Source organism: Rhinoderma darwinii, chromosome 1 (assembly GCF_050947455.1).
Source record: "Rhinoderma darwinii isolate aRhiDar2 chromosome 1, aRhiDar2.hap1, whole genome shotgun sequence".
Taxonomy (NCBI): domain Eukaryota; kingdom Metazoa; phylum Chordata; class Amphibia; order Anura; family Rhinodermatidae; genus Rhinoderma; species Rhinoderma darwinii.
The window spans coordinates 340,116,390-340,144,247 of NC_134687.1; the positions used below are offsets into that span (position 1 = coordinate 340,116,390).

Here is a 27,858-nt window from a genome sequence, read left to right on the forward strand (position 1 = left end):
CAGACTATAACAATCTAGTATTAAGTTGGTTTTATTTGTTGTGTATTTTTTTTTCTGGTTTTATCACAGCTTCTTTCTCAAGCCAAGTAATTCAGGTGACAGCCTACAAAACAGTAACCATCAGTCAACCACTGAGACCTTTCAGCATCAAAACAAATCGGATCCTCCGACAAATGACCTGATTAACATGTCAGACTCTCTTTCGCCACTTGTAGCAGTAACACATGCCAGTAAACTTACTGATAACAGGTAATCTTCTCTTGCTTTGTATTAAAAAATACCATTCTTAAAAACATCTAAAGATAAACTGTATTTCTAAATATTGAGTAAATCTACAGATGTTTGTTATATGTGTGCCTATGAAGATCCTTGTAGATATCGTCCTCATATGTTCAGTAAATAGTTTGGGCCTTATGTTTTATAAATGTCTTTTAGAAAATGAGGCCTTGGTGCTTTAGCAACCAATCAGGGTTCTTATTTTTTCCAGTGTGGATTATAAAATGCTAGCTGGATTGATTGCTATGGACAGCAAGAGCAGTTTTTGTCTGAGACACTATTTTTTCAGGTTTTTTTTTCCCCTGTGCTTTTTATCACCCATCCATGTAATCTAAGCCAAGGGGAAAAAACGTGCACACACACACCATAACCAGACACATTAGTATGTATTGTTTGTTACATTCAAATGTATTACATGTGCGCTTAAATGATTTAGGGGTTAGCTAATGAACCCGTGGGGTTAGCTGATGTTTGTACATGACCTTTAATTTGACTAAAATGTTGATTAGGGCATCGCCATTGTAAAAATGTTTTTACTTCTTTCCGACATCCACTGTATATGTTTGGCAGAAGTCAAGTATGAAGCGAACTCCCAGGCTGAGCCAGCTTCATACACTGCGGGTTTCAGATTTTTGTGGGGTGACAGATGGGGCACCCCCCTCTGTCAACCCATCGCCCTCCCCCTTAAAGTGAGGTGTCGATGGTGGTCATGGCAGCCAGGGGGCTTAATCTGCCATGTTAGTATTCCTATTAGCCACAGGGATTAATAGGAAAAACTGGAAAAAAAAACACAATACACTGCAATACGTAAGTTTTACAGTGTAATGCACAGCAATCTAATGATTACACGATTAAGGCTAGAAAAAAAAATTAAAGTGATTAGTAATATACGAAAACAATACTAAAAGTTACAAAAAAAACTTTTTTTCCTGTAAAAAAAATAAAGATAATTGGTATTGCAGTATCTGTAAATGTCTGAATTATTGCTATACAACATCTTCTCGTTTTATTTTGTTTGGGGACACAGCATCATGGTTGTAGACCTTTGCCACTAGGAGGCTAACCCTAGTAAAAAAAAGTCTTGGCTCCGCCAAGGCAGGCCGGATCCTTCCCACGGACACTGGCTAAATCAGTTTTTGGCTAGTCTACATTGCAGGCAGACATGATCTGATAACCAGGTCTGCCTCTATTTTTTTTTATTTTTTTATTTTCTTTTTCAGGTAATCGGGGTGGATGTAATACCACACTAGTCGTACCCCCTGAGGGTGCTAGAAACCCAGTAAATTTTCAAGGAGCCTTTTTTTTATGGCTTTCTGATGGTTCCAGAGTACTCAAGGCGTTCCCGTAATCTAGGTGGCGCCAGACTTGCCTGGTACCCCGACCTAGTCAACCGGCTTGCGGATTCAACTTGGCGTCTTCCAACTCGACCCTTCAACCTTTCCTATGGTCAACTATTCCACCCAAATTTACATCGGATGCGTTTAACGGTTTGTCTGTTGAAGCCGAGAGTCTGAGGGCCCGGGGTCTCTCTGAGCTAGTCATCCAGATCATGTTGAAGGCCAGGAAACCACCACCACCACCGTTGGTGGAAGGCTTAATTTTTCCTGGTGTGAACAGCAAAGTTTCCATCCGATGGTATGTTCCACACCTAGGATCTTGTTCCTACAATCAGGCCTAGATCTGGGACTTGGATAGTCTTCCCTTAAGGCCTTATTCAGACGAACGTTGTATACGTCCGTGTGCTGTCAGTTAAAAAAAAAAAACTGACCACACACGGACTTATGCAATTCAACTGGGCTATTCAGACATCCGTGATTTTCACGCAGCGTGTTTCCGTTGCGTGAAACTCACCATGTCCTTTTCTGGTCCGTTTTTCCGGCCCATTGAAGTCTATGGGTGCGTGACGTCATCCATGTGCTGTCTGTGTTTCACGCAACAGTTGCTAAAGAAATGTTGAGAAATGAATAAATAAAATGTACACTGACATTAAAAGCTGATGCCACATGGAACAAACACTAACGGCACATGGAACTGAAATGGGTTAAATGCAGTCCGTTTTTTTGCGGACGCAAAACTGACACGCTAGTTTGAATAAGGCCTAAGGGTCAGGTTTCTGCTCTGTCCATACTTTTTCAGTAGGCCTTGACCCTTTGCTCTCAAATGAGACTTTCCTGCAAGGGATGGATAATGCGGTCTCTCCATTTAGGCATCTTACTGAGCCTTGGGATCTCCATTTGATCCTGAGGACTCTTCAGGTTGCTCCTTTGAACCCTTGAGGGTGTGACTTAGTCTCCTTTTCTGGAAGATTGTTTTCCAATCGGCCGTCACTGCCGTAAGACAGGTTTCTTGGTGTGGTGAGAGCAGTCTGCATCTATCTATCTGGCTGGGGCTGAGTAGTTTCGGTGCTTCTATTCTCTTTTGTCACGCAAGGGCCATGCACGGGATTGGCAGTTTGCAAGGCCACCATTGCGGCGTGGATCCAGTCTGTGATTTCTATCTTTACAAAGGGTAAAGTTCCTCCTATTCGGGTCACTGCTCATTCTACAAGGGCTGGTGCCTCCTGTATGGTCAGGCATTAAGCTTTAGTTGCTCAGGTCTGAAAGGCTTCTACCTGGGCTTCAGTGCACATCTTTACCAAATGTTACAAGAGTCATTCTTTGGCCGCCTCTGATGCCAGTCTGGTTCGCAAGGTGCTGCAGGCATCTGAACGCTAGACAGGTCGTATAGCTGTACTTTTTATTTTCTTCCCAACCCTCTGGGACACCCAATAATATAAAATTGGGATTTTTTTTCTCATCATAAAATCTTTCTCATTGTATTTAGATCCCGCCCCATTTTTTTTGTTCCATGCCTGTGATCTGTTGTTCTGACTGGTTGGTTATTGTCCCGGGATCGTGGATATGTTTTTTTGTCTTCTCCTACTGCTTCTGTACAAACTAAATTAGGCAGTTTCTGTGGGAAGGGTACGGCCTGCCTTGGCAGAGCCAAGACTTTTCTTCCTAGCATCAGCCTAGTGGCAAAGACCTATACCCATGGTGTTGCGTACCTCCAATGAATTTGAAAAAGCTGTTACGGTGAGTACAAAACACTTTAACTTGCAGGGTGAACACCGTAAAAAAAAAAAAGTAACCAATGGCTGTTTTTTCTTCACCTTACCTCACCCCAAAAAATGTAATAAGTGATCAAAAACTTTTATGTACCCCAAAATGATACAACTAAAAACTACAGCTTGCCCTGCAAAAAAACAAGTCCTGAGTTATTGGTCTCAGAATATGGCAACACGAAACAATTTCTTTAACTTTTTTTTGTTTTTTGTTTTTTTTGTTTAGTAAAAGATTTAAAAAAATTATATATAAATTTGGTACCGCCAGAATCGAATTGACCCACAGAATAAAGTTAACATGTCATTTACCGCTACGTAAAAGCCGTAAAAACGAAACCCTAAAGTCAACGGAGGAATTGCTGTTTTTCTCTTTCAATTTTCCAACACAAAAGTTTCCCAGTACATTATATTGTGTGTGACTTTTGAAGGCGGGGAGGAAATGAAAAATAGCTGCGGTGACCAGGGGTTAAATGCTGAATTAAGTTTTTCATACAATATGCCATAGACCTAAACTTTGTACAAGGGTAAAAATATATATCTGTTTACGCTATTTTTTATGCATTCGTTCCAGTGATCATCATGCTGAGGACAAACTGAAACATTTGGACAGTGACAATGCAATAAAGAGAGTTGCATCATTGACAAGGAGTCACAGTGTGGGAGGACCACTCCAGAATATTGACTTACCCCAAAAGCCATTGCATGGTGTGTCCACTGTCAGCTTGCCGAACAGCCTGCAGGAAGTGGTGGTATGTTGTCAATGTCACATGTGGTTATTATTGATGCTTAATATATTCCAACAAAATAGTAACATCCACTAAAATTAGCAAATGCCCACTTTTTTTTTTTTTTCTATTCTGTCTGACTTATTGCGTTATTCTTGGAACATGTTTCAGTTCTAATAAATGAAAAAAAGTTTGGAAAAAAAAAACAACAGTATTTTATCCATAGTCACTTTAAATTTACCTGATGTCTTTCTTTAGGATCCTTTGGAAAAGAGACACAAACCTCCCCCTGTTTCTGTCCCCTATCTAAGTCCTCTTGTACTGCGCAAAGAACTGGAATCTTTGCTGGAGAACGAGGGTGAACAAGTTATCTATACATCTACTTTTATAAATCAGCATCCAATCATTTTCTGGAACCTTGTATGGTACTTCAGGAGACTGGATTTACCAAGCAATCTGCCTGGACTTATCCTTACATCAGAGCATTGCAATGGAGGTGAACAGGTATGTTAATGCCTAACTTTTCCTATTAAACTTCAGGTACCTCTTAACTTATTATTGACCTTAACCTATGATTATAGAAAATATGCTCTTTATAGATATGAAATCATTTTGTGCTCAGATTCATGAGGGGAAAAAACTAATACTTTGTTCTTTGACATTTTGTAGGTGCCCCAATCATCCCTGTCACACGACAGCAAACTTGTTTACATCCAGTTGTTATGGGATAATGTCAACCTCCACCAAGATCCTGGCGAGGCTCTTTATATGAAATGGCGAACCTTAGGTATACTTGATTAGTCAAATTGGAGAAATAAACAATGTTTGTGTGGTGCATAACACCCAAAGGCATTCGTATGTGCATTATGGTTGTAATGTTATCCATGAGTATGATCTCTGAGTGGGTCTACACTAGATTATCGGTCTACTGACTGAACATGTGGTCTATATTATGTAGCCTTTTGGAGGGGTTGGCCAAGTCTATAATGCCCTATGAATCAAAATAGGTTTTTTTCTACAAGGATTAATCTTTTTCGCAAATGGATCATGCCTTAACTTCCTAAAGACTAGCCTATTTTGGGTCTTAAGGACCAAGCGTTTGTTTTTTTTCAGTTTTTTTTATTGTTGCATTCCAAGAGCCATAAGAGTTGTATTTTATAATGCCACCATTCTGAGGCACATATCATTTATTGATTAGCTTTAATAACCTTTTTGGGGAATGCAAGTATAAAACAATTCCATCATTGTTTTTTGCGTTTTTTTTCTCGGTCTACCGTTTGCAAAAAATAAGATGTTCACTTTATTCGACAGGTCCGTACAAATACCAAATATGTTTTTTTACGTTTTCGTACTTTGGTATGTTTTTTATTAAAAAAGCTTCTATTTGTGTAGCCGTATTATGAGAGCCATAGCTTGTTTTTTTTGCGGGATGGGTTGATATTTTTGTTCTATTTTGGGGTCAGTCACTGCGTCGTGGTTTCCATTATAAACCGAAACCACAGCGCAGATGTGAACAGAGCCTAAAATGTTGGATATGTGTATTAAATGGCCCAGCATTTCTTGCACTTGCACCTTGCTTTGAGGGCATGGAAAGGGCAGTGATCAGCCTATGATCTCTACTCTTCTCCCACTTGCTAATAATCCCAGAAACAATTGTCCATAAAACCCCATGATCCAGCATCAACAAAATAAAAAGTTTAAAGTAATATGGAATCACCTGATGGCAAAAGGTTTAAGGGTTGGACGTCGGAAATACTGTACAAGTTCCAGGAATAAGCCTAAAAATTGATTGGATATCTAAAGATGGCAACATATCACAGACCACTAATAACAAAGATGGTGGAACATCAAGTTGTCTTCAGTTGTTTTGTACTGGCCTCTTAATATTTATTCCTGTAATACAGAGACTATAAAGAAGACAGGAGCTCCCATACCAAAGGAATTGCAAGAGATCAGCTACTTTCTTGAGAGCATCACTCTCAGTATCCAGAACAATGATGTTCTTAGGCCTATCAGCTTGTTGGTGCAGAAATATGCTTTAGCCAGTAATCGGCAAAGGTAAGGACTGAGTGTCTTCTCTGCTGGTGGCACTCATATATGTAGTACAGTCAGTGGCGGATTAAGAAGACCATGGGCCCTGGGCTGTTACCCAAACTTGGGCCCCCCTTCTCCACCGCCACCCTGCCGCGCCGTAACTATTGCTAACACTACCTTTTTGCACAAGCATTAACAAATGGGTGTTATGATTCCCCTTTCACAGGGATGTGTCCCTACATACTGACAGTATCACATTGTGCAGGGACACAGTGCCAACCCCCCATGTAGACAGCGCCACACACACACACACCCCTGTAGATAGAGCGCCACACACACACACACCCCTGTAGATAGAGCGCCACACACCCCTGTAGATAGAGCGCCACACACACACACCCCTGTAGATAAAGCCCCACACACACACCCCCCTGTAGATAAAGCCACACACACACCCCCCGTAGATAAAGCCACACACACACCCCCCTGTAGATAAAGCCACACACACCCCCTGTAGATAAAGCCACACACACACACACACACACACCCCTGTAGATAGAGCGCCACACACACACACACACACACCCCTGTAGAGAGCGTCACACAGCCCCCTATAGATGGCATCACACAGCCCCCTATAGATAGCACCACACAGCCCTCCCCTCCTCCCTTGTATATAGTGCCACATAGCGCTCCCCCCCCCCCCTTGTATATAGTGCTACACATCGTCGCTGCAGCCCTGGGATGACATTTTATCCCATATGATTGCTGCAGCCTGTGATTGGCTGCAGCGGTCACATGGGGTGAAACGTCATCCCTGGAGGCCGGCTCGGATGAAGAAACAGAATTCTGGGCAAGTATAAAATTTTTATTTTATCTAAATTGCGTTTTTACATAACATCTGCTATGCTATCTGTTGCAGGTTTTACCTCCCCATTGAACTAAATGGGGAAAACCCGAAACAAATGAGCAGCGTTTACGCAAATACAATTGACATGCTGCGGAATAAAAAACCGCACTGCAGGTCAATTTCTGAGCTTTTTATTTCCCGCTTATCATTTATGCAGCGTGTGATGAGAATTGTTCACATCTAATCTACTCTGCTGCTACTGTATTAGGGCTTGTCCACACTTAACGGAATTGCTGCGTATTTTCTGCCCGGAAAATACGCAGAATACAGTAGTGGCAAAGTGAGTGAGATTTACCAAATCTCATCCAGACGCTGCGTAAAATTTCCGACCAGACATTTTGTCCTACGGTGCGTATTTCTTGTACTGCAGCATGTCAATTCCTGCTGCGGAATGTGGACAGAATTGCTGCGTTTTTTCAGAGGAGATGTCACCATCCCCCAACATAGAGAAAAACGCAGCAAAATACGCACCATTTTCTGCAGCAAAAATGCAAGAAATGGTGATTTTTTTCTGTAGCTGAATTTCTGTTGAAATATATATATATTATATATATATATATATGTATGTGTATATATACACTCTATCTCTATCACAGACACACAAAGTACGCACATTATGCACAAAGTACGCACATTATGCACAAAGTACGCACATTATGCACAAAGTACGCACATTATGCGCAAAGTACGCACATTATGCGCAAAGTACGCACATTATGCGCAAAGTACGCACATTATGCGCAAAGTACGCACATTATGCGCAAAGTACGCACATTATGCGCAAAGTACGCACATTATGCGCAAAGTACGCACATTATGCGCAAAGTACGCACATTATGCGCAAAGTACGCACATTATGCGCAAAGTACGCACATTATGCGCAAAGTACGCACATTATGCGCAAAGTACGCGCAAAGTACGCACAATGTACGCACATTAAACACACATGCACTTATCTTTTATGTAGGAGATTTGTGAGTCTTCACTGCAGCTCTTCTCCTGCTTCCTGCTCACAGCACGACACAGAGCCCGCCGACAGTCTCACCTCCCCCATGTCCCGACAGCTAGCAGCAGTAGAGGTGTGTAGAGCAGGGAAGGGGGGCTGGAGGGGGTGCTTCTAAAGCAGCAGAGACCACGGCTGCTAAGTAGCAGCGAAGCTCCCCTCGCCTGACAGGTGCGGTCCTGGCACTGGGGCTCCCTCCGGTGTTAGCGACGCCACAGGGCATGGGGCTGCCCGAACCGCCCTAATGATAATCCGCCACTGAGTACAGTATTGAATCTTTGGGTCAGATGTGGAAAATATGTTACACTCTCGCTGAAGATTCTGCGTGGGTTACATGGTGATTTTGTAGCAGATTTGACACAGATTTCACCCTGTGCTTTGCTGATCATACAAATAATCTTTTATATGAACCTAAAAATAATCGTTCGTCGATCTGACATTTTGGTATGTGAACGTGAATTGTTTGTGTGATAGCTGACGTGTGACATTGTTAAATAAGCAACTAAATGATGAATGTTTTTTTTTTAATTATTATTGAGGCAGTAAAGTGTATAAATACTTGTCTATAACCAGTATTTGATCGTATCGACAATCGCCAATACGATCATCTTGTTTAAATGGATTTTTAGGCTAGGGTTACATGGCGACTTTGGCCACAACACAGCTTACGCTTCCAAAGATTGATGTGTTGTGCTGTGTACGTCCGAGTAATGTAAGTCAATGTTGTTGATTTGCGATCTGCAAATTGCCGCGATGCTACACTCGCAAGAAGTTCAGCAGGTTTGGATTTCTTGCGACTGTGGAGTGGGGATATCGGGAACATTGACCACATTGACTATTACCCGCAAGCTCTAACTTTACTGCACATGTTTACCTATTGTATTTATGTTTACACAGGAGCATTTACAGAGAAATACTATACCTGTCTCTGGTTGCTCTCGGTCGAGAAAACATTGATATTGGTAAGTACACTTTGAAATCTAACTTAAAGAGGCTCTGTCACCAAATTATAATTTATGCTAATGAGTTTCTCAATGGACAACTGGGCGTGTTTTTACTTTTTACCAACTGGGTGTTGTACAGAGGAGTGTATGAGGCTGACCAATCAGTGACTAATCAGTGTCCTACACTTCTCATTGTTCCAGCCCAGCATGATCCACAGCACAGTGTGATTGTGCAGTGAAAGAAGCTGGGCTGGAACAATGAGAAGTGTATGATGCTGATTGGTCACTGATGGTCAGCCTCATACACTCCTCTGTACAACACCCAGTTGGTAAAAAGTAAAAACACGCCCAGTTGTCCATTGAGAAACTCATTAGCATAAATCGAAACTAGCTCATAACTTGCTCAAAAATGATCGTTTTTCAAAATAAAAGCCACTGCTGTTATCTACATTACAGTGGCAATCAGATTATGTAGGAGATAGGGCACTTATAATCTGGTGACAGAGCCTCTTTAAGTTCTTAGAGCAGACTATATACAACAATTTAATAACCACGTAAGTAAATAAGACGTTTGACTGAATATTGCTGAATTTGCTGTATAAATACATTTTTATATAGCCAAAAGTATGTGGGCACCCCTCTTAATTATTGAGTTCAGGTCGTTCAGCCTCACCCATTACAAACCGGTGCATAAAATCAAGCACACAGCATTGTAACCTCCATAGATAAACAAGGCTAGTGCTAAAGAATTTTGTGACTTTAAATGTGGCACTGTCATAGGATGATATCTTTGCCACAAGTAGGTTTGTTAAATTTCTAATCTGATCGATCGAGTCAACTGTATGTGCTATTATTGTGAAGTGGAATTTTCTAGTAGTAACAGCTGCTCAGCTATAAAGTTGTAGACCACGAAAACTCACAGTGGGGCCTCGGAGTGCTGAAATACGTGCTGCATAAAAGTTGCCTATGTTGCATCACTCACTAGAGTTCGAAACGGTCCCTGGAAGTGATGACATCAGCACAAAGAGCTTCACGAAATGTGTTTACGTGGTTGAGCAGCTGCACACAAGCCTAAGATCACCATGCGCATTGCCAAACCTCACCTGGAGTGATGTAAAACATGCCACCACTGCACTCTGGAGCAGTGGAAATGTGTTCTCTGAAGTGATGAATCATGCTTCTCTATCTGTCAGTCTGATGGATGAATCTGGGTTTGGCGGATGCTAGGAAAACATTACCTACCGGAATGCATAGACCCTACTGTAAAATTTGGTGGAGGAGCGATAATGGTCTGAAGTTGTTTTTCAGGGATTAATGGGGTTGTGCCACGAACGAAAGTGCACCTAAATGTACTCCTTATTTGAAGCTAACACTTTTCTCCATGGAAGTATTTAAAAAAAATATGTATGCATCCCAAGTTATTACAAGCTCCGAATGGCGCCCCCTGCTGTTTTTTTTATGTGGGTCCATGCATGTCATTCTAGTGATGCTTTTAAGAGGACATGCACGTGCAGTAAAACACTGTGTCGCCGGATCTATCAGCGCACTGATTCCACTACTGTTAAGGTTCTCTTGTATTCGGCTTTTCCACTGCCGAGAATGCACAGGAGAGCCAGGGAAATGCAAACAGTATCACGCAAGTACAGTATTGTCCCTAGGGGATAGATTTCTTGAAATAAAAATACTGGCAACAATCCAAGGATAGATATCTAATGATGCAATAAACTACGAACGTTGTCACTATAGCCGCTCCTGTGCCTATCAGTACAGTGTCTTAGTCCGTTCTCCAGCTGCACGCAGTATAGTCTGTCACTGTTCTGTGCACCCTGACCGCTGTCTATTAGTGCGGTGCCTCAGTCAGTTGCCCAGCTTATTACTGTATAGCCTGTCATGTCTCTGTGCACTCCGGCTGCTGCGGTCTTCCCTGCAAGTAGTAGTATACTCTGTGCATAGGCAGCTTGAAAGTTCAATAACTCAAGATGCATACATATTTTTAAAATAGTTCAAATGGGGGAAAAGTATTGGCTTCAAATAAAGAGTAGTTTTAGGTGCACTTTGGTTCGTGGCTCAACCCTTTTAAGCTAGACCCCTTATTTCTAGTTAACCCCTTCCCGACATTTGACGTACATGTACGTCATGGAAAGCATTGACTTCCCGCAAAATGCCGTACATGTACGTCAAATGTTTGGCACCGGCTCAAAAGCTGAGTCGGTGCCATCATCACCGGATCTCAGCTGTATCTTACAGCTGACATCCGACTGTAACGGCGGGGACCGAAATTAGCTTCGATCCCCGCCATTAACCCCTTAAGTGCAGCGCTCAAACGCGATCGCTGCACTTAAGGTGTTTGCAGCTCATCGGAGCCCCAGCAATGAAATTGCCGGGGTTCCGGTGGCTGCAATGGCAACCGGAGGCCTAATACTGGCCCCCCGGTCTGCCTAGCACCGAAGCCGGTCAAGATCCGCCCGGCGGCGGAGCCTGATCGGCTTCCGTAGCTGCCGGCAAGATGGCGCCGGGTCAGGAGCTGATCCGGCGTCATCAGCGGTGGAAGTCAGCTGTACTGTACAGCTGACATCCACCTGTAACGGCAGGAACCGGAGCTAGCTCCGATCCCTGCCATTAACCCCTTCGATGCAGCAATCGAAAGCGATTGCTGCATCGTAGCGGTTACTAGCAGATCGCCAGCCCTGACAGGCAATCGGGACTGGCGACTGCTGTTATGGCAACAGGAGACACAATGTTCTCCTGCTCTGCCATTACGGAAGCCGATTTAGGCCCCGCCGGGAGGCGAAGCCTAATCGGCTTGCTGTCAGTGAATGACTGACAGATCTAATACATTGCACTACATAGGTAGTGCAATGTATTAGAAAAAAAAAAATCTGACCGTTGGACCTTCAAGTCCCCTAGTGGGACTTGAAGAAAAGTGTAAAAAAAGTATAAAAAAGTGTAAAAAAAAAGTGCAAAAAATAAAAGTTTGAAAACAATAAAAGTTTCAAGTAATCAAATAAAACACAATCACCCTTTTACTCTTATCAAGTCCTTTATTATTGAAAAATAATAATAAACCATATGTATTTGGTATCGCCACGACCGTAACGACCTGAGGTATCAAAATATTGTATTATTTATTGCACGCGGTGAACAGCGTAAAAAAAAAACGTAAAAAACGTTACCAGAGTTTCTGTTTTTTAGTCACTTTGCCCTACAAATAGAATAAAAAGTGATCAAAAAGTCGCGCGTATCCAAAAATGGTACCTATAAAAACTATAGCTTGTCCCGCAAAAAACAAGCCCTCATACACCTCCGTCGACAAAAAAATTAAAACGTTCTGGTTCTCACAACTTGGCGACAGAAAAAAAATACATTCTTTTTAGAAAAGTAATTTTATTGTGAAAAAAGTTGTAAAACATAAAAAAGTGCTATAAATTAGGTATCGCCGGAATCGTACTGACCCGCAGAATAAAGTTAACATGTAATTTATAACGCATGGTGAACGCTGTATAAAAAAAAAAACGAAAAAAGCTGTGCCAGAATTGCATTTTTTTGTTTACCTGGCATCCCAAAAAATAGGATAAAAGGTGATCAAAAAGTCGCATGTACCCCAAAATGGTACCAATAATAACTACAGCTCGTCCCGCAACAAACCAGCCCTCATACCGCTACGTCTATGAAAAATAAAATTAGTTATGGCTCCAATAAGTCAGGAAATAAAAAAATATGCAGTTGTGCCCGAGGGGAACATTTCTTCAGTTTGAAGAGGCGATTTATCAAGGACCTAAAATTAGGGAACCAGGAAAGGTAGGGCCCAAACATATCCGCTGGAAGCGACGGTGCCCGTATTATACCAGGACAACACTTTCCCAGCAAAATTCCCCAAACTACAAAGGTGCAGAGTGTGGACCAAAAGGGGGATAAGAAATTACACCATTTATCAGTGCGACACTGGCCTGTGCGGAAAGGATTGCTTCACAGCGTAACACACATCTATGGATTATTATTATTTTTTCATACCACCTGACTATGCCCCTTATATACTCCGCCCCGCTTACATGTACCCCCACATTATAAAACACCAGCAATACTCAAACAAATTTAGTACCAAGCAAAATCCGCTCTCCAAAAGCCAAATGGTGCTCCCTCGGCTCTGAACCCTACAGCGTGCCCAAACAGCAGTTTCCTTCAACATATATGGCATCGTCATACCCGGGAGAACCCTTTTAACAATTTTTGGGGTGTGTGTCTCCAGTGTCATAAGCTTGGCATGACATATTTGCCACTGAATGGCATATCTAGGGAAAAATATTCATTTTTAATTTGCACCATCCGCAGTGCATTCATTTATGGAAAAGACCTGTGGGGTGAAAATGCTCACTACACCTCTTAATAAATGCCTTGAGGGGTGCAGTTTCCATAATGGGGTCACTTCTCAGGGGTTTCTTTTTATTATTTCACATCTGAGCCTCTGCAGTTGTGAACCAATACTTTGTAAATCGCCAAATTAGGCCTCAACTCCGCATGGTACTCTTTACTCCTGAGCCCTGTCATATGTCCAGGCAAAAGATTAGGGCCACATGTAGGGTGTTTCTAAAACCGGGAAACACCGCATAATAATTAGAGGGCTGTCTTGTTATGGTGGCACAAGCCGGGCACCACATATTGGCATATCTATGGAAGAAAATCCCATTTTCACTCTGCAACATCGAGTGAACACTAATTTCTACAAAACACCTGCAGGGTTAAAATGCTTACTACACCCCTTGGTAAATGCATTGAGGGGTGTCGTTACCAAAATGGGGTCACTTCTGGGGGGTTTCCACTGTTTTGGGCCCACAGGCGCCCAGAAACCAATCCAGCAACATCTGCACTCCAAATGGCTGTCCTTTCCTTCTGAGCCCTGCCGTTTGCCCAAACAGCAGTTTATGACCACATATGGGGTATTGCCGTACTCGAGAGAAATTGCTTTACAAATTTTGGGTTCTTTTTTTCCTTTATTTGTTGAGAAAATGAAAAAATTTGCGCTAAAGCTACGTCTTATTGAAGAAAAAGGACTGTTTTTATTTTCACTGCCTAATTCTAATAAATTCTATGAAACATCTGTGGGGTCAAAATGCTTACTACACCCCTAGATGAATTCCTCAAGAGGTGTAGTTTCCTAAATGGAGTCCCTTTTTGGGCGTTTTCATTGTTTTGTCCCCTCAGGGGCTTTGCAAATGTGACCTGGCCTCCGCAAACCATTCCTGCTAAATGTGATCTCAAAAAGCCAAATAGTGCTCTTTCCCTTCTAAGCCCTGCCGTGTGTCCAAACAGCCGTTTATTACCACATGTGGGGTATTGTTTTACTCGGGAGAAATTGCTTTACAAATTTTGTGGTGCTTTTTCTCCTTCAGTCCTTCTGGAAATGAGAAAAAATTAGCTAAACCTAGATTTTTTTTGAAAAAATGTAGATTATTATTTTCAGGGCCTACTTCCAATATTTTCTGCAAAAAAACTGTGGTGTCAAATCGCTCACTATACCCCTAGATAATTTCCTCAATGGGTGTAGTCTCCAAAATGGGGTCACTTGTTGGGGGTTTCCACTGTTTTGTCCCCTCAGGGGCTTCGTAAATGTGACATGGCCTCCGCAAACCATTCCTGCTAAATGTGGACTCCAAAAGCCAAATGGCGCTCTTTCCCTTCTAAGCCCTGCCGTGTGTTCAAACAGCCGTTTATTACCACATGTGGGGTATTGTTTTACTCGGGAGAAATTGCTTTACAAATTTTACGGTGCTTTTTCTCCTTCAGTCCTTGTGGAAATGAGAATAAATTAGCTAAACCTACATTTTCTTTGAAAAAATTTAGATGATCATTTTCACAGCCTACTTCCAATAATTTATGCAAAAAACCTGTGGGGTCAAAACGCTCACTATACCCCTAGATAATTTCCTCAATGAGTGTAGTTTCCGAAATGGGGTCACTTGTGGGAGGTTTCCACTGTTTTGTCCCCTCAGGGGCTTTGTAAATGTGACATGGCCTCTCAAACCATTCCTGCTAAGTTTGAGCTCCAAAAGCCAAACGGCGCTCTTTCCCTTCTAAGCCCTGCCGTGTGTCCAAATATCCATTTATTACCACATGTGGGGTAGTGTTTTACTCGGGAGAAATTGCTTTACAAATTTTGCGGTGCTTTTTCTCCTTTAGTCCTTGTGGAAATGAGAACAAAAATCGCTAAACCTACATTTTCTTTGAAGAAATGTTGATTTTAATTTTCACGGCCTACTTCCAATAATTTCTGTAAAAAACCTGTGCGGTCAAAATGCTCACTACACCCCTAGATAATTTCCTTGAGGTGTCTAGTTTCCCAGATGGGGTCACTTTTGGGGGATTTTCACTGTTTTGGCACCGCAAGAGCCCTTCAAACCTGACATGGTGCCTAAAATATATTCTAACAAAAATAAGGCCCAAAAATCCACTAGGTGCTCCTTTGCTTCTGAGGCCGGTGCTTCAGTCCAGTAGCACGCTACGGCCACATGTGGGATATTTCCTAAAACTGCAGAAACTGGGCAACAAATATTGAGTTGCATTTCTTTGGTAAAACCTTCTGTGTTATAAAAAAATTGTATTAAAAATGTATTTCTGTAAAAAAATATGAAATTTGTAAATTTCACCTCTACTTTGCTTTAATTCCTGTGAAATGTGTAAAGGGTTAAGACGTTTTCTAAATGCTGTTTTGAATACTTTGAGGGGTGAAGTTTTTAAAATGGGGTGACTTTTTGGGGGTTTCTAATATATAAGGCCCTCAAAACCACTTCACAACTGAACTGGCCCCTGTAAAAATAGCCTTTTGAAATTTTCTTGAAAATGTGAGAAATTGCTGCTAAAGTTCTAAGCCTTGTGAGGTCATAGAAAAATAAAAGAATGTTCAAAAAACGATGCCAATCTAAAGTAGACATATGGGGAATGTTAATTAGCAACAATTTTGTGTGTTAGAACTGCCTGTCTTACAAGCAGATACATTTAAATTGAGAAAAATGCTAATTTTTGCAATTTTTCACTATTTTCGTGTTTTTCACAATTAAATACTGAATGTATCGACCAAATTTTACCACTATCTTAAAGTCCAATGTGTCACGAGAAAACAATCTCAGAATTGCCCGGATAGGTGAAAGCATTTCGACGTTATTACCACATAAAGTGACACATGTCAGATTTGAAAAATGAGGCTCTGTCAGGAAGGTCAAAAGTGGCTAAAGAGGGAAGGGGTTAAGGACAGTGTTAATGCCACACAATAAAAATACATTTTAGACTATTGTATGCTTCCAACTTTGTGGTAACTATTTCGGGAAGGCCCTTTTCTGTTTCAGAATGACAGAGCCCCAGTGCACAAAGCAAGGTCTATAAAGACAGTGTGACGAGTTTGGTGTGGAGGAACTTGAGTGGCCCACACAGCCCTGACCTCAACCCCATGCAACACTTTTGGGATGAATTAGAACACCAATTGCGAGCCAGGCCATCTTGTCCAACATTAGTGTCTGACCTAACAAATGCTCTGTTGGCTGAAAGGGCACAAATTCCCACAAACACACTTTAAAATCTTGTGGAAAATCTTCCCAGAAGAGTGGAGGCTATTATAGCCAGAAAAGGGGGCCCAACTCCATATTAACACCCGTGATTTTGGAATGGGTTGTCCAACAAATTCATGAAGATGTGTGATGGTCAGGTGTCCCACATACTTTTGGCCATATAGCTTACCGGTATATGCTAGTGTACCAGAGATTATTGATGCTTTTGAAGCTAAAAAGTTTCCTGTTTTCTTAAAGCCAGAGAGCTTTTAAGTGTATCTAAGTTTTGTAACACTATAGTTTACTACTATAACAGCAATGAAGAAATAAACATTCAATTCAAAATGCAAAACTTTAAAAAATAAAATCAGTTTGACAAGCTAAGCAGATAATTGCACTCAAAAGTTAGAATTTTTTTAGAATTTCTGGATTTCTTCTTAGAGACTCTGTCACCACATTATAAGTGCCCTATCTCCTACATAATGAGATGGACGCTATAATGTAGGTGACAATCGTGCTTTTGATTTAGAAAAACTATCTATTTTTACCACGTTAGGAGCGATTTTAGCTTTATGCTAATTACTTTCTTGATCCCCAACTGGGCGTATTTTTACTTTAGACCAAGTGGGCGTTATACAGAGGAGTGTATGACGCTGACCAATCAGCGTCATGCACTTCTCTCCATTAATTTAGTCAGCGCATAGGAATCCTGCTAGATCGGTATGTGCTGTCTTATACTAACACATTAACAATACTGAAGTGTTTAGACAGTGAATAGACATTCCTTCCAGCTAGGACGGGATGTCTATTCACAATCCCGACACTTTACTAACGTTTCTGTGGTACTTACAGCAGAGCAAGCGTAATCTCGTGAGATCACGCTGTAAATGACAGGTTACAGCGAGATTACGCTTTGCTCTGATGTAAGTCCCACGGAAACGTTAGAAGTGTCGGGATTGTGAATAGACATCCCGTCCTGGCTGGAAGGAATGTCTATTCACTGTCTAAACACTTCAGTAATGTTAATGTGTCAGTATAAATAAGACCGCACATACTGATCTAGCAGGATCCCTATGCACTGAGTAAATGAATAGAGAGAAGTGCATGACGCTGATTGGTCAGCGTCATACACTTCTCTGTACAACGCCCACTTGGTCTAAAGTAAAAACACGCCTAGTTGGGCATTAAGAAAGTCATTAGCATAAAGCTAAAATCGCTAATAACTTGGTGAAAATTGATAGTTTTAAAAAAAATAAAAAGCACTGCTGTCACCTACATTACAGCGCCGATCTCCTTATGTAGGAGATAGGGCACTTATAATGTGGTGACAGAGCCTCTTTAAATGGTTTATATTTAGTGGTCTAATCTTTATCTAAATCATCAGGGAAATGTTTACAGTACCAGATCTTGAATTGATCCTTTTCTAAGCCTCTCCGCTATGATGTTCATAGGACTGAAATTGCAAATTTAAAGTGATTTCCAAAATGTTGACTACATGAATCCCCCATCCCCCACTGTGATATAACTTACAAGACTCTTTTAAAGTCAAAGGCTTGTGTTTTGACTTCCAGGTTCAGATTTGTAGACTTCAAGAAAGCATTTCTGCTAACTTATTTATTTTTTGGTGTTATTTATTTATTTAGAGGCCTTTGACAATGAATACAGAATTGCCTATGATAAACTCCCTTCTGAACTTTCCAAGAAAATACAGAAGATTGATGTGCCTCCAAACAAGAATATTGAGTGCTGTCGAAATGTCTTTGGGGCACCCTTGATTTGATTGATAAAGTCTGCTGAAAATTCTTGGGTATCATTCCATGGATTTAATCCAGCCTTAAACATTATACCACGGCAAGTCGTAAATAATATATGTTTATCAGCCCACAAAATGGGTGGACTGGATACTCTCACCATGGACAAGGATGCATGTGATCTCTCCACTACTGCTTCTATTCTCTAGTTGTTTCATGATGGACCTAGGTGGAGTTGTGACTACTTCACTGCTATCTGTGGCACCTTACCGTCTGTTGGTTTATTGCAAGATTACATATTTACCATGCATTTCATCTCCAAAAGCAGTAGACCCTACTAGGAGTATATGGCTGCATTATTTTTTATTTTTTTTGTATTACTATGTGTTAACTAATGCTTTGCTATGACTGGTGACATTTAAGCTGTCCAACATACTGACAAGTTTGCTCACCACATATACGTGGGTGAGTTGGTATAGGTTCATTCCAGTTCTCAACTTAGGCTCTTTTCATATTGACTTGGTTCAAAATGTTTGTTTTTGATAAGTAGCCTCAAACACTTCTGCCAATGCTATATAACCACCTAGGATTACTTGGTAGATGACACTTTTCAGAGGGACATCTTTCTATCTTTGACAATCTTCCAAAATCTTGATGATAACCTGGGTACACCTATGGGAGAGCAGGGACATTTTATTCTTTCAGGTGACCCATACAGAGAATGTTCCAGAAGGGTATTTGCTGTGTTATATTGTAACATCATTGTTTGAACCAAACATTTTAATGAGGAACATTTAGATTACATGATCACTTTATCATGTTTATTACATGATGTTTTAATGACTGTCATGCCTTATATCTCCAGCTGCCGGAGGTGCTCACCAAATTACTGAAATTTTCAGAAATTCTAAGCACAAGACAATATTTTCCAGGTTTCTCTAATTTGACATATATAAACTCGGGGAAAGGTTTATGTTGGCCAAGACAGCCTGTAATAGTTTAAACAATCTTGTTGACTGTTCTAGAGAACACCGTATTCTTTACCCATTATTGCATAGAATCTTTGTCTGATACACACTGTAAGAAGTGTTTGTATCGGTAGCAAAAAGATTCTGTCCACAGGATGTCTGATGCACTGGTCAGAAATGGTCCTACCTAAGAATTTTCTCTCCCTAAATAGTCATTATTTATCACTTTCACAGCTTATCATTTTTGGGAGGTATTTTGTTAAAAGCTGTTCCAATCATTAAAGAAAAAGCATTTATTGAGCTAATGTTTAAGAATGATAGTGAAATGATCTAATCCTTCATTCTGCTTTAAAAAGAAGAGTGGATTATATCCTCTGTGAGTGCATTATGGTCAGTCTGGGGTTAAGTAAGGGTGGATTAACACGCATCAGATTTTGTTGCAGAAATTTCTCCGACTGAAAATTATTTCCATTTATCTGAATGGAACTTACAGAAATCTATACACCTGCTGCAGAAACAACCACATTCAGATGAATGAAACAGATTTTCAGCCACAGAAATTTCTGCGAAAAAAATCTGCCACGTTTGAATCACCCTAAAGCTTGCTTATACATATGCGCTGTTTAGATGAAGAAGCATGTTAACCCTATGGAACAGGGGAAGATGAGTGGCTTGCAAAACACTTGGAGTCTGCAGTCAACCACATCATCAGAAATAATGGGGTCCTTGGAGCACTTGTCAGCAGGTCCCCTTTAAATCATGGGTGGCTTAGACCTTACAGGACAGAATATCTTTCATTTCTATATTGCTGTCATGGAAACGAGATGTATACAAGTGCATGGAACGTTTTCATGAATTTTATGCTTTTGTTAAGGTGTGGCATCTTCATACCTTCTTCTTTATAGTATTTAGTAATCTAAGCAATTTTATGGTTTATTCTCTTGTATTTTTGTAGTATCGCTAAGTGATGTTTTTTTAAAAAAAAAAAAATATATAACATCATTGCCATACAACCCTTTCATTATGTACATGCTTTCCTAACCTAGGTTATAATCTAGCATTATGGAGTCCCCAAGCAACAGGTGCATTTATTGAACTCAATACTTTTTTAAATCCAGCACCAGTCATTTTTTACATGTACCTTACCTATACGCTTCACACAATGCTTTCACAAAGGAAGGAAATTGTGTGATTCTTTGCAGGCAGGAGCAATCACGGTCCTAGTAATGGCACTTGCCCTACATTATCTATAATACCACCGCACCCTGTACTGACTTATTATCTTTCACACTACATACGGTCTAGTCTTTCTGTGGACACTAAAATAACTTGATAAACGTTCATTCGCATTATATGCAGTAGCTTACAAAAAAAATAATCTGCCTTGCCTCTTAAATGTATTTTTAGGCTTGATAGTGCACCTTATACAGTATGTTAAACTTGACCATTGATGGACTGGTGTGGTCCAGAGGTTAGTTTGCATACGAAGAAAACCGTGCACTATACTGGCTTACTTTATCTTGTCTTTTAAGCATTACATACAGTGAAACACATCATGGGTTTTCTGTCTGTTCTTTAAATTCGCTGTTTTCATAGGTCTACCTTTCCAGTAATGATATATATGACTTAGAGGATGTAGACTTGCAACTCTGGAGCTACACATGGACTCTTCACACACAACAACTTCAATAGGAAATGTGTAACCGCTACAGGTGCAACTTGCGCGTGACTTTGGTTTTCTTTGCAAGTTTAGTCACCAGACCGAATCTTTCAGTGTAGCCCTAGCCTAAACGTATACTGCTTTATTTCCCTTCTGGTTCCTGTGGCAATACTAGATATGTCTTTGTAAAATTCCTCACAAGAACAGAGAAAATGACACATTTTAGAGGTCTCTATGTATCTTTGCTTTCATCCTCCTCATTTTACTCCTAATTGTACTGACATGACTATTTACAGCATTTATCCCCCAGTTTCTAGTTGTCATCTGCTTGGTAACCTTTTCTTAATTCTGCAGTGGTGAAGTATTGTTAATTTCTACCATCTAGCTATATTTTAATGTGACTTTTTCAGTGGTTGCAACAAACCAGAACGTATTTTGTTACAAGAAGACCACCAAATAGCAAAATTGAACGTTGATTGCAATTTTACTGGTCTTCCCCCAAAAAAAAATGTTATTTAATGTTTCCGTCCAAAGAATTATCATTTGTGTATTTCAGGTGTAAAACTTGCCTTATCCCGTAACAGTCGCAATGTAAAGTATATCAGATTAATCCAGCTGAACCAATGAACCAGAAATATTAAAGCATCTTCTGCACAGGAGGTTAACAATCCCTATGTACTAGTGCCTACTATATATTCCTTCTGTGAAATGTTCATGTTTGCAGTGTACTATCATGTGTAAAGTCTATAGTGCCTTGTGAACTACACCCTGGATTCCTTCCTTTCCACCGCTGTGCCTGACAAGTTCAGCTCTGACGCTGTTTGTTCCCTAAAAATTTGGACTGTTTCTTATTAATGTGACCTCCTGAAATGCACAAAAGGGATATCGCATTATTCCTATATAGTACACGGTTTTGTCTCGTCCGTCCCTTTGAGGGGAAAATTAAGACTGTACAGACTTGTATGGAATCATATGCAGATATGGAATTGAAGCAATTTTTTTTGTTCTAAGAATTTAAACAAATCTGATTATTTTACAGTTTTTTAAGCCTGTAAATAATGTACTCATCTGATATGACTTTGAATAGGTAAATGCAATGTGTTGTGCACGGCATGACTAAATATATCCTTTCTGATTTTAGATTGAGAAATGTATTTGTTTTTGTACATTAGAAAGAGAAACTGTTCTGTATTTTCTGTAAGCTTAACTTTTGTCATCAGAATTTTGTAGAGTTAAGCTATATAGAAACAATACAAAATGGTGTTCTTTGGAAAAATACAAATAAAAGAGATTTGTGCCTGATTTATAATTAGCATCTCCTCATTTTGTCAGAAGATAAAAATAAAAGTAATTTCATATACCGATAAATTCTGAATGCATCTTTTTAAATATTGAACCAAACTTTTATTAATGTATTAAAGTGAAACTTGTGAGAAGACACTTATATACCTTGAGCATTGCCAAGAAAAAAACCTAAAGGCTCCATTCATATAAGAGTTGGGATTGGAACCTGTAAATTAAGTAAAGCCTTTTCTATGGTGGTTTCACACAGTGTTTTTGGGGAAAATGCTGCGTTTCTTGTGGCAATTTTTTTTGCCAAAACCTCTGCGGCCAGATATTAGCTGTAAGTCTATATCAGATTAGTGGGGCACCTGCTGCTACATGCTCCATTGCTTGAAGAAGTTTGTCATTACACTTGAAACGTTGCTTGATTATTTCCTGTGCATTTTTTGGTGCATTATACTCCAGTAAATAATAATAATGACTTAAAACAACTTTTGAGTGCTGTCTATATTTTTCAACTACGACTTTTGATCCCATGGTAGAGGGTCCCTTGAGATGTGTAGTCCATCCTTAATGTATTCGCTGAAAAGCTATGAGTACGCAAGATGCTAAATAGCTCCTGCCAGAGAAAGGGTGCTTGCGACTTCGAGAGACCAACATAAACCCGGATTTACACACAACATTTTGACCCGTTTTCTGTAGCGTTTTCCAGAGCTTTTTTTCAGCGTTTTTTGGGGGACTGAACCACTGCAACTAGATGCGAATGTCTATAGTAAAATGAGAATGTCTGCATACAATGTTTTGGTTTCTAGCATTTTTCAGGCGTTGTCATTTTTTTTCCCAAAACCCAGCAAACTCAAGGTATGGCATTTTTTGGGTGTTTTTTTTTTTCCTGATAGGCTTCTCTATGCCACTTGAAAACCTTAATAAAAATGCATGTTACAAATGTAATGAATAGAAAAAACACCACCAAAACCTCTTGTTAAAAAACACAATGAAAAACGCTTGAAGATAATGGTGTTTTTATTTGTCTTGGAAAAGGCTTTCTTGATGACATATGACAGGATCCAATCCAGTTTTTGACTTAAATAGGACTACCGCACAGAGCGGCATTTTTAGCCACCTGACATATCAATGATGATTTAAGAACATATTTTTGCCTGGATTTACCGTTTATGTACAGCTTCAGCAGACAGGAGCTATTCAGCATCTTGCTTGCAGAGAGCCTAACGGAGGAAAAGTGTGCTTTCAGCTCAGAAGAAACCAACATAAGGCCGCTTTCACACCCATCGTTTTGGGGTGTTTTCGGTAGCGTTGTCAGGTCCGTATTTCAGGGTAGCTTCCTTCTCCCTGTTATTTCACACCGAATAACCACCTCTGTAAATTGAAACCTGAATGCATGCCTGGAAAGAAGTAAACCAGCCAGAGAGATGTTGTTGGTACACAGCTTTCCTCAGATAGGACAGGAAGTCAACTGCACTTTATTTTAGAACAAAGAGACACATGTCTCCTCCCTAGAGATGTGGGACGTGCTTAAGCCCCATAGGCTCCTCAGCTGTAAGTTCTTCTGTGCATTCCTCTTTCATTCCAGGGGCGGTGTCTCCATAGGCGTGTCCGTCATGAACAAAGAACTTGTTATATATCAGTATATTACACAAAGAACTGAAATGTATATACATATGTGCGAGGATAATATTTTTGCAAACAATATACATGGTAATGATCCCTGACCGTCCCCCCTAAAAATATTATTACTCTATCCCTGAGTCTTGCCTAGCAACCTACCACTGACCACTCGAACCAGGCGGTTAGGGGCTTTGGATTTCTTCACCAGCTTGAGACGAGCTACTCCTTATAAGTAACCCCCCTTTGTACCTGGACTTCCAAGGTTTCGGAGTGGTCCTAACTTTCCCTATTCTCAGGATACAGGATGGTTGTCTTGATATAATCTACAAGCTGCTGCTGGTTGTAATATATATATATATATATATATATATATATATATATATATAAAATTAATCCAGTCTACATTTTTATTAATGGTAATAATTGTCTCACTGTCACTGTCCTAATGGGACTTTTACCCCTGCAGATATAACAGGTCATGGGCAGCACAGTGACCTTCACCTCACACCTTCACATAAAACTCCTCAGATTGTAATTTACAGCACCGTGGCATATTTACACACATTATAATTATAAACCTCAGACATTATAAACAATAGGGCCTCAACTAATAACATAATGCTATCACCAATCTCATGCTATCACCCTCAGGTTTCGGGTCCCATCAGTTCATTGCCAGTTCTGTACATCATCGCCCCCTTCTTCTCCTGTCTTCTGCTTCTTCACTGACTGTCACCCTCAGGGTAACCCACGCAATTGTGGAGTCCGACTACGTTGGTGTCCAGTGGGGGAGTTATTATAACCCCCTCCTAGCCACTTATTAAAACACTTGATACTGCTGATGGATTCACTCAGGTCTTTGGTCTTTACTTTGATTTTCGCTAATGTCATCAGGACTTGGTTTGGTCCTTCTCATCTGTCCGACACCGTCTCTTTTAGTTTAAGTCACCAGGCTGTACATAGCACCTCATGCTGTGAGCCTGGTGTGAGATCCCACGTAGGCGGATTAGTGGAGTTTTATTGTGACTACCACAAACCCTCCGCATCTGTCCTCTTCCTCTGGCAAGTTACTTGTCTGGGCAACTGCTTAGAATTGTGACACTGCCGACAGTTCATGATAAACTCGTTGTACTGGCTCAGGCTGTGCCTGCCGCATCTCAGTGATGGAGTTCATTGTGTTAAAAGTCTTTTAGTTCACATTTACTGGCACTTGCTGGGGACCCCCAACTCTTGTCAATTGTTAAAATAAATACTAATCTGGTGATAACATCATCCGCATACATTATAAATGTTGTTCTAAGTACATACAATAATGTCAGGCCCTTAAACGACATCAAACACCTTTATATAAGAAAAAACTTCTCTGTTACAATGGACAGGGCACCTAGAAGATGTGTGATTACTGGGTACATTTCATTTGCACTTGGTGATAGTTTTTCAGCAGGATTTGTACCTTGATCTCAGCTGATTGCCTAGAACATCTCCACCTCACAGAAATATACACAGATTCCACATGTTTATCTGACAAGTGTCTCAAACCAATTTTTTCTTACTCTAATCTGGTTCGTTCTACCTGGGAAGGCGGGTATGATAAGGTTGGCACCGGTCTGCCAGGACTGTTCTGTAGACAAATCAAACAGCTCTAACAGAATTTAGCAGCAACAGCTGTAAAACCTGGGACATACCAATTAGATCTTACCACGTCGATCCTTGCAGTCTTGGGGCATATGTGAGGTCATACACCATCAGTACAAGTGCTATCAAGAATGCATTGGGCGCTACCGTTTCACCTTTATCCGTCCACATTCTGTTAGAATCTGGTTCTCACGCCTTCCGTTCCCAGTTGGACTCTTCCTGTGAAGAACAAGCTTTTCATAGCCTAATCCGTAATTGATCTTAATCAGATAATTAACTTGAAGAAAACCATTAACAATGAAGGATTTATGTTAAACGTTCACACTGGTCAGTAACTAAAACTGATACCTACAAACTGATTCCTCTTCTCTTTATATATATATATATATATATATATATATATATATATATATCTATACATACACATATACACTGCACAGAATTCTCTGCTCTAAAATTTCCCTTTCACAACAACAACAAAAATAAACAAATAAAAATGTTTTCGAATGGGAATATTCCGCTTCTGTACCTTTTATCTGACACATCCAATAGTCCAATGCTGAGGCTGGTCTAGAACTTTACATAAAACTTAACCTCAGTATTTAATATTCCCACAACACTTCTTAAATACAGTTATTAAACAAACTAACTTTGGGATAACACTGGAGAACTGCTGACATCTTATCATTGTACAAACATCAGTTCAATATACTTGGGATAACACTGTTCCCCTGTCACTACACACAACGTCTGCAGTGGGGAAGGTACTGGCCGGGCTTCAGACCCCCCTGAGAACAGGTCTTCACACGAGCACATTGTCATACACTTCTAACTCGGGTAGTTGTATGTTCTGCAGTCGCTGGGACGGGTAATCTGGCCGGGCTGCACTTTTCACAGGTACCTTTGCTGTTTTACCTATGTCATGCCGTGCGCACATCATGCCGGCTGCTACAAACCTAGTGGTGGCATTATTGTATCCAGGAACAAGCCAATTTACTGACACCTGGCTGCACATACTCTTGTCAGTTCTGTCTTCTCTTGCTCTCTCAATTGGCTTACCCGATGATCCAATAAAATTCCTACTACCAATGGGCCCATAATTGTGGGCGATGCCCAAAGCGTACCTAGAGTCAGTGTAAATGTCGGCCGTCTTACCTTCTGCCAGGTTACAGCCTCAGAGAGCACCTTCAGCTCCGCTCCTTGAGATGAACAAGAAGGTGAGAGTGGTTTCTGGGTAATTTACCTGGTGCCTCGTATCCTGTCTTGTACATACTGTATATGATCAAGTATTTCTACATTACAAATTTACATTAAAAACCCATGTCACATATAGATAGAACATCTCAAAGGGGTGGCGTCTTCATGCTGTAAAATAAAACCAAATGTTATACACTTCTCCACACTCATTTGATAATCCAGAACACTTTGAGAATTTCACTTTTATCAGGGTCTGTAAATACTTGATTAATACAAAAACAAATAAAAATATATTACTGAAATCTGGCATAAAATAAACAATGTTCAGACAATTTTTTGTTTTGCCTTCTCCCCCATCTAAATCTACAAAGACTCATTTGTGAGTGACGTCACCTCGCCTCCTGTGTAAATTTGCTGGAGGGGGATGGTCTTTTACACACTACCTCATATTGGGTGGAGCCTACAGCAGCTTACCCAGTGCCATATTCACCGTTCTGGAAAGATCTGGAACCATCTACACAGAAAAACCTCAACATTTAGGTTACTCTCATACACATTTAATCTGGATTACTCATTGGGGTCTCATACACATTTTGTAGATCTCCTGAAACCAAATTCATTAATTCAAAACAAACCAAAATTGTACCTGATCAGTCCCTCCCCCCCCCCTTTGTAGACTCTGCGAAAGTAATGTAGCAGGGTTCAAAACTACATATCAACATAATAAGGTTGGGCACTCTGTGTGGGGGGGCACTCGTTTAACCCCCTGTAATGTACAACAGCCTGAAACAAAAATGACTTTTCCCTGATGAAAATACATTTGATCTTTACAATGACATAACTCATGTGTGAAATAAAAAACAAAACAATTGTAGTTAGTTATTCAATAAAACAGAAAATATTATATCTGATAACATTAATTACTGCAAACCAACAAACTGTATATAAAAATAGGGAATGGTGGGGGGCACATACATTTTCAAAACCCTGTGTCTCACTTTTAGAAACTACAGCGCATGCGCAAAGATAAGAAATTAATTTAGGTTTGTAGACATTACTGATAGATAGATAGATATATCTATCAGTGCAATATTGTAATCCTTTGTCTGCAGACTGCACCCAAGCAGCCCCTCCTCCTCCCAAACACGGCATACCACAGGGGGGGAGGGGGGGCCACATACTCACTCCTCACAGCTTCTAGTCTCAC

The 27,858-nt window shown here is 40.4% G+C and overlaps 1 protein-coding gene across 4 annotated transcripts in view; it reads left to right on the forward strand.

The window, feature by feature from the left end:
• Nucleotides 1–18,333, forward strand: part of DENND4C (DENN domain containing 4C) — a 255,009-nt gene extending 236,676 nt beyond the window's left edge. For all 4 annotated transcript variants that reach the window (XM_075825782.1, XM_075825801.1, XM_075825792.1 and 1 more), the window contains 7 exons: nucleotides 70–249; nucleotides 3,951–4,128; nucleotides 4,363–4,608; nucleotides 4,774–4,891; nucleotides 6,009–6,162; nucleotides 8,949–9,013; nucleotides 18,174–18,333. In XM_075825782.1, the coding sequence (XP_075681897.1) occupies nucleotides 70–249; nucleotides 3,951–4,128; nucleotides 4,363–4,608; nucleotides 4,774–4,891; nucleotides 6,009–6,162; nucleotides 8,949–9,013; nucleotides 18,174–18,310 (1,078 nt within the window). In that variant the 3' untranslated portion in view covers nucleotides 18,311–18,333. The remainder of the gene's footprint in view (nucleotides 1–69; nucleotides 250–3,950; nucleotides 4,129–4,362; nucleotides 4,609–4,773; nucleotides 4,892–6,008; nucleotides 6,163–8,948; nucleotides 9,014–18,173) is intronic.
• Nucleotides 18,334–27,858: the final 9,525 nt, after the last annotated feature.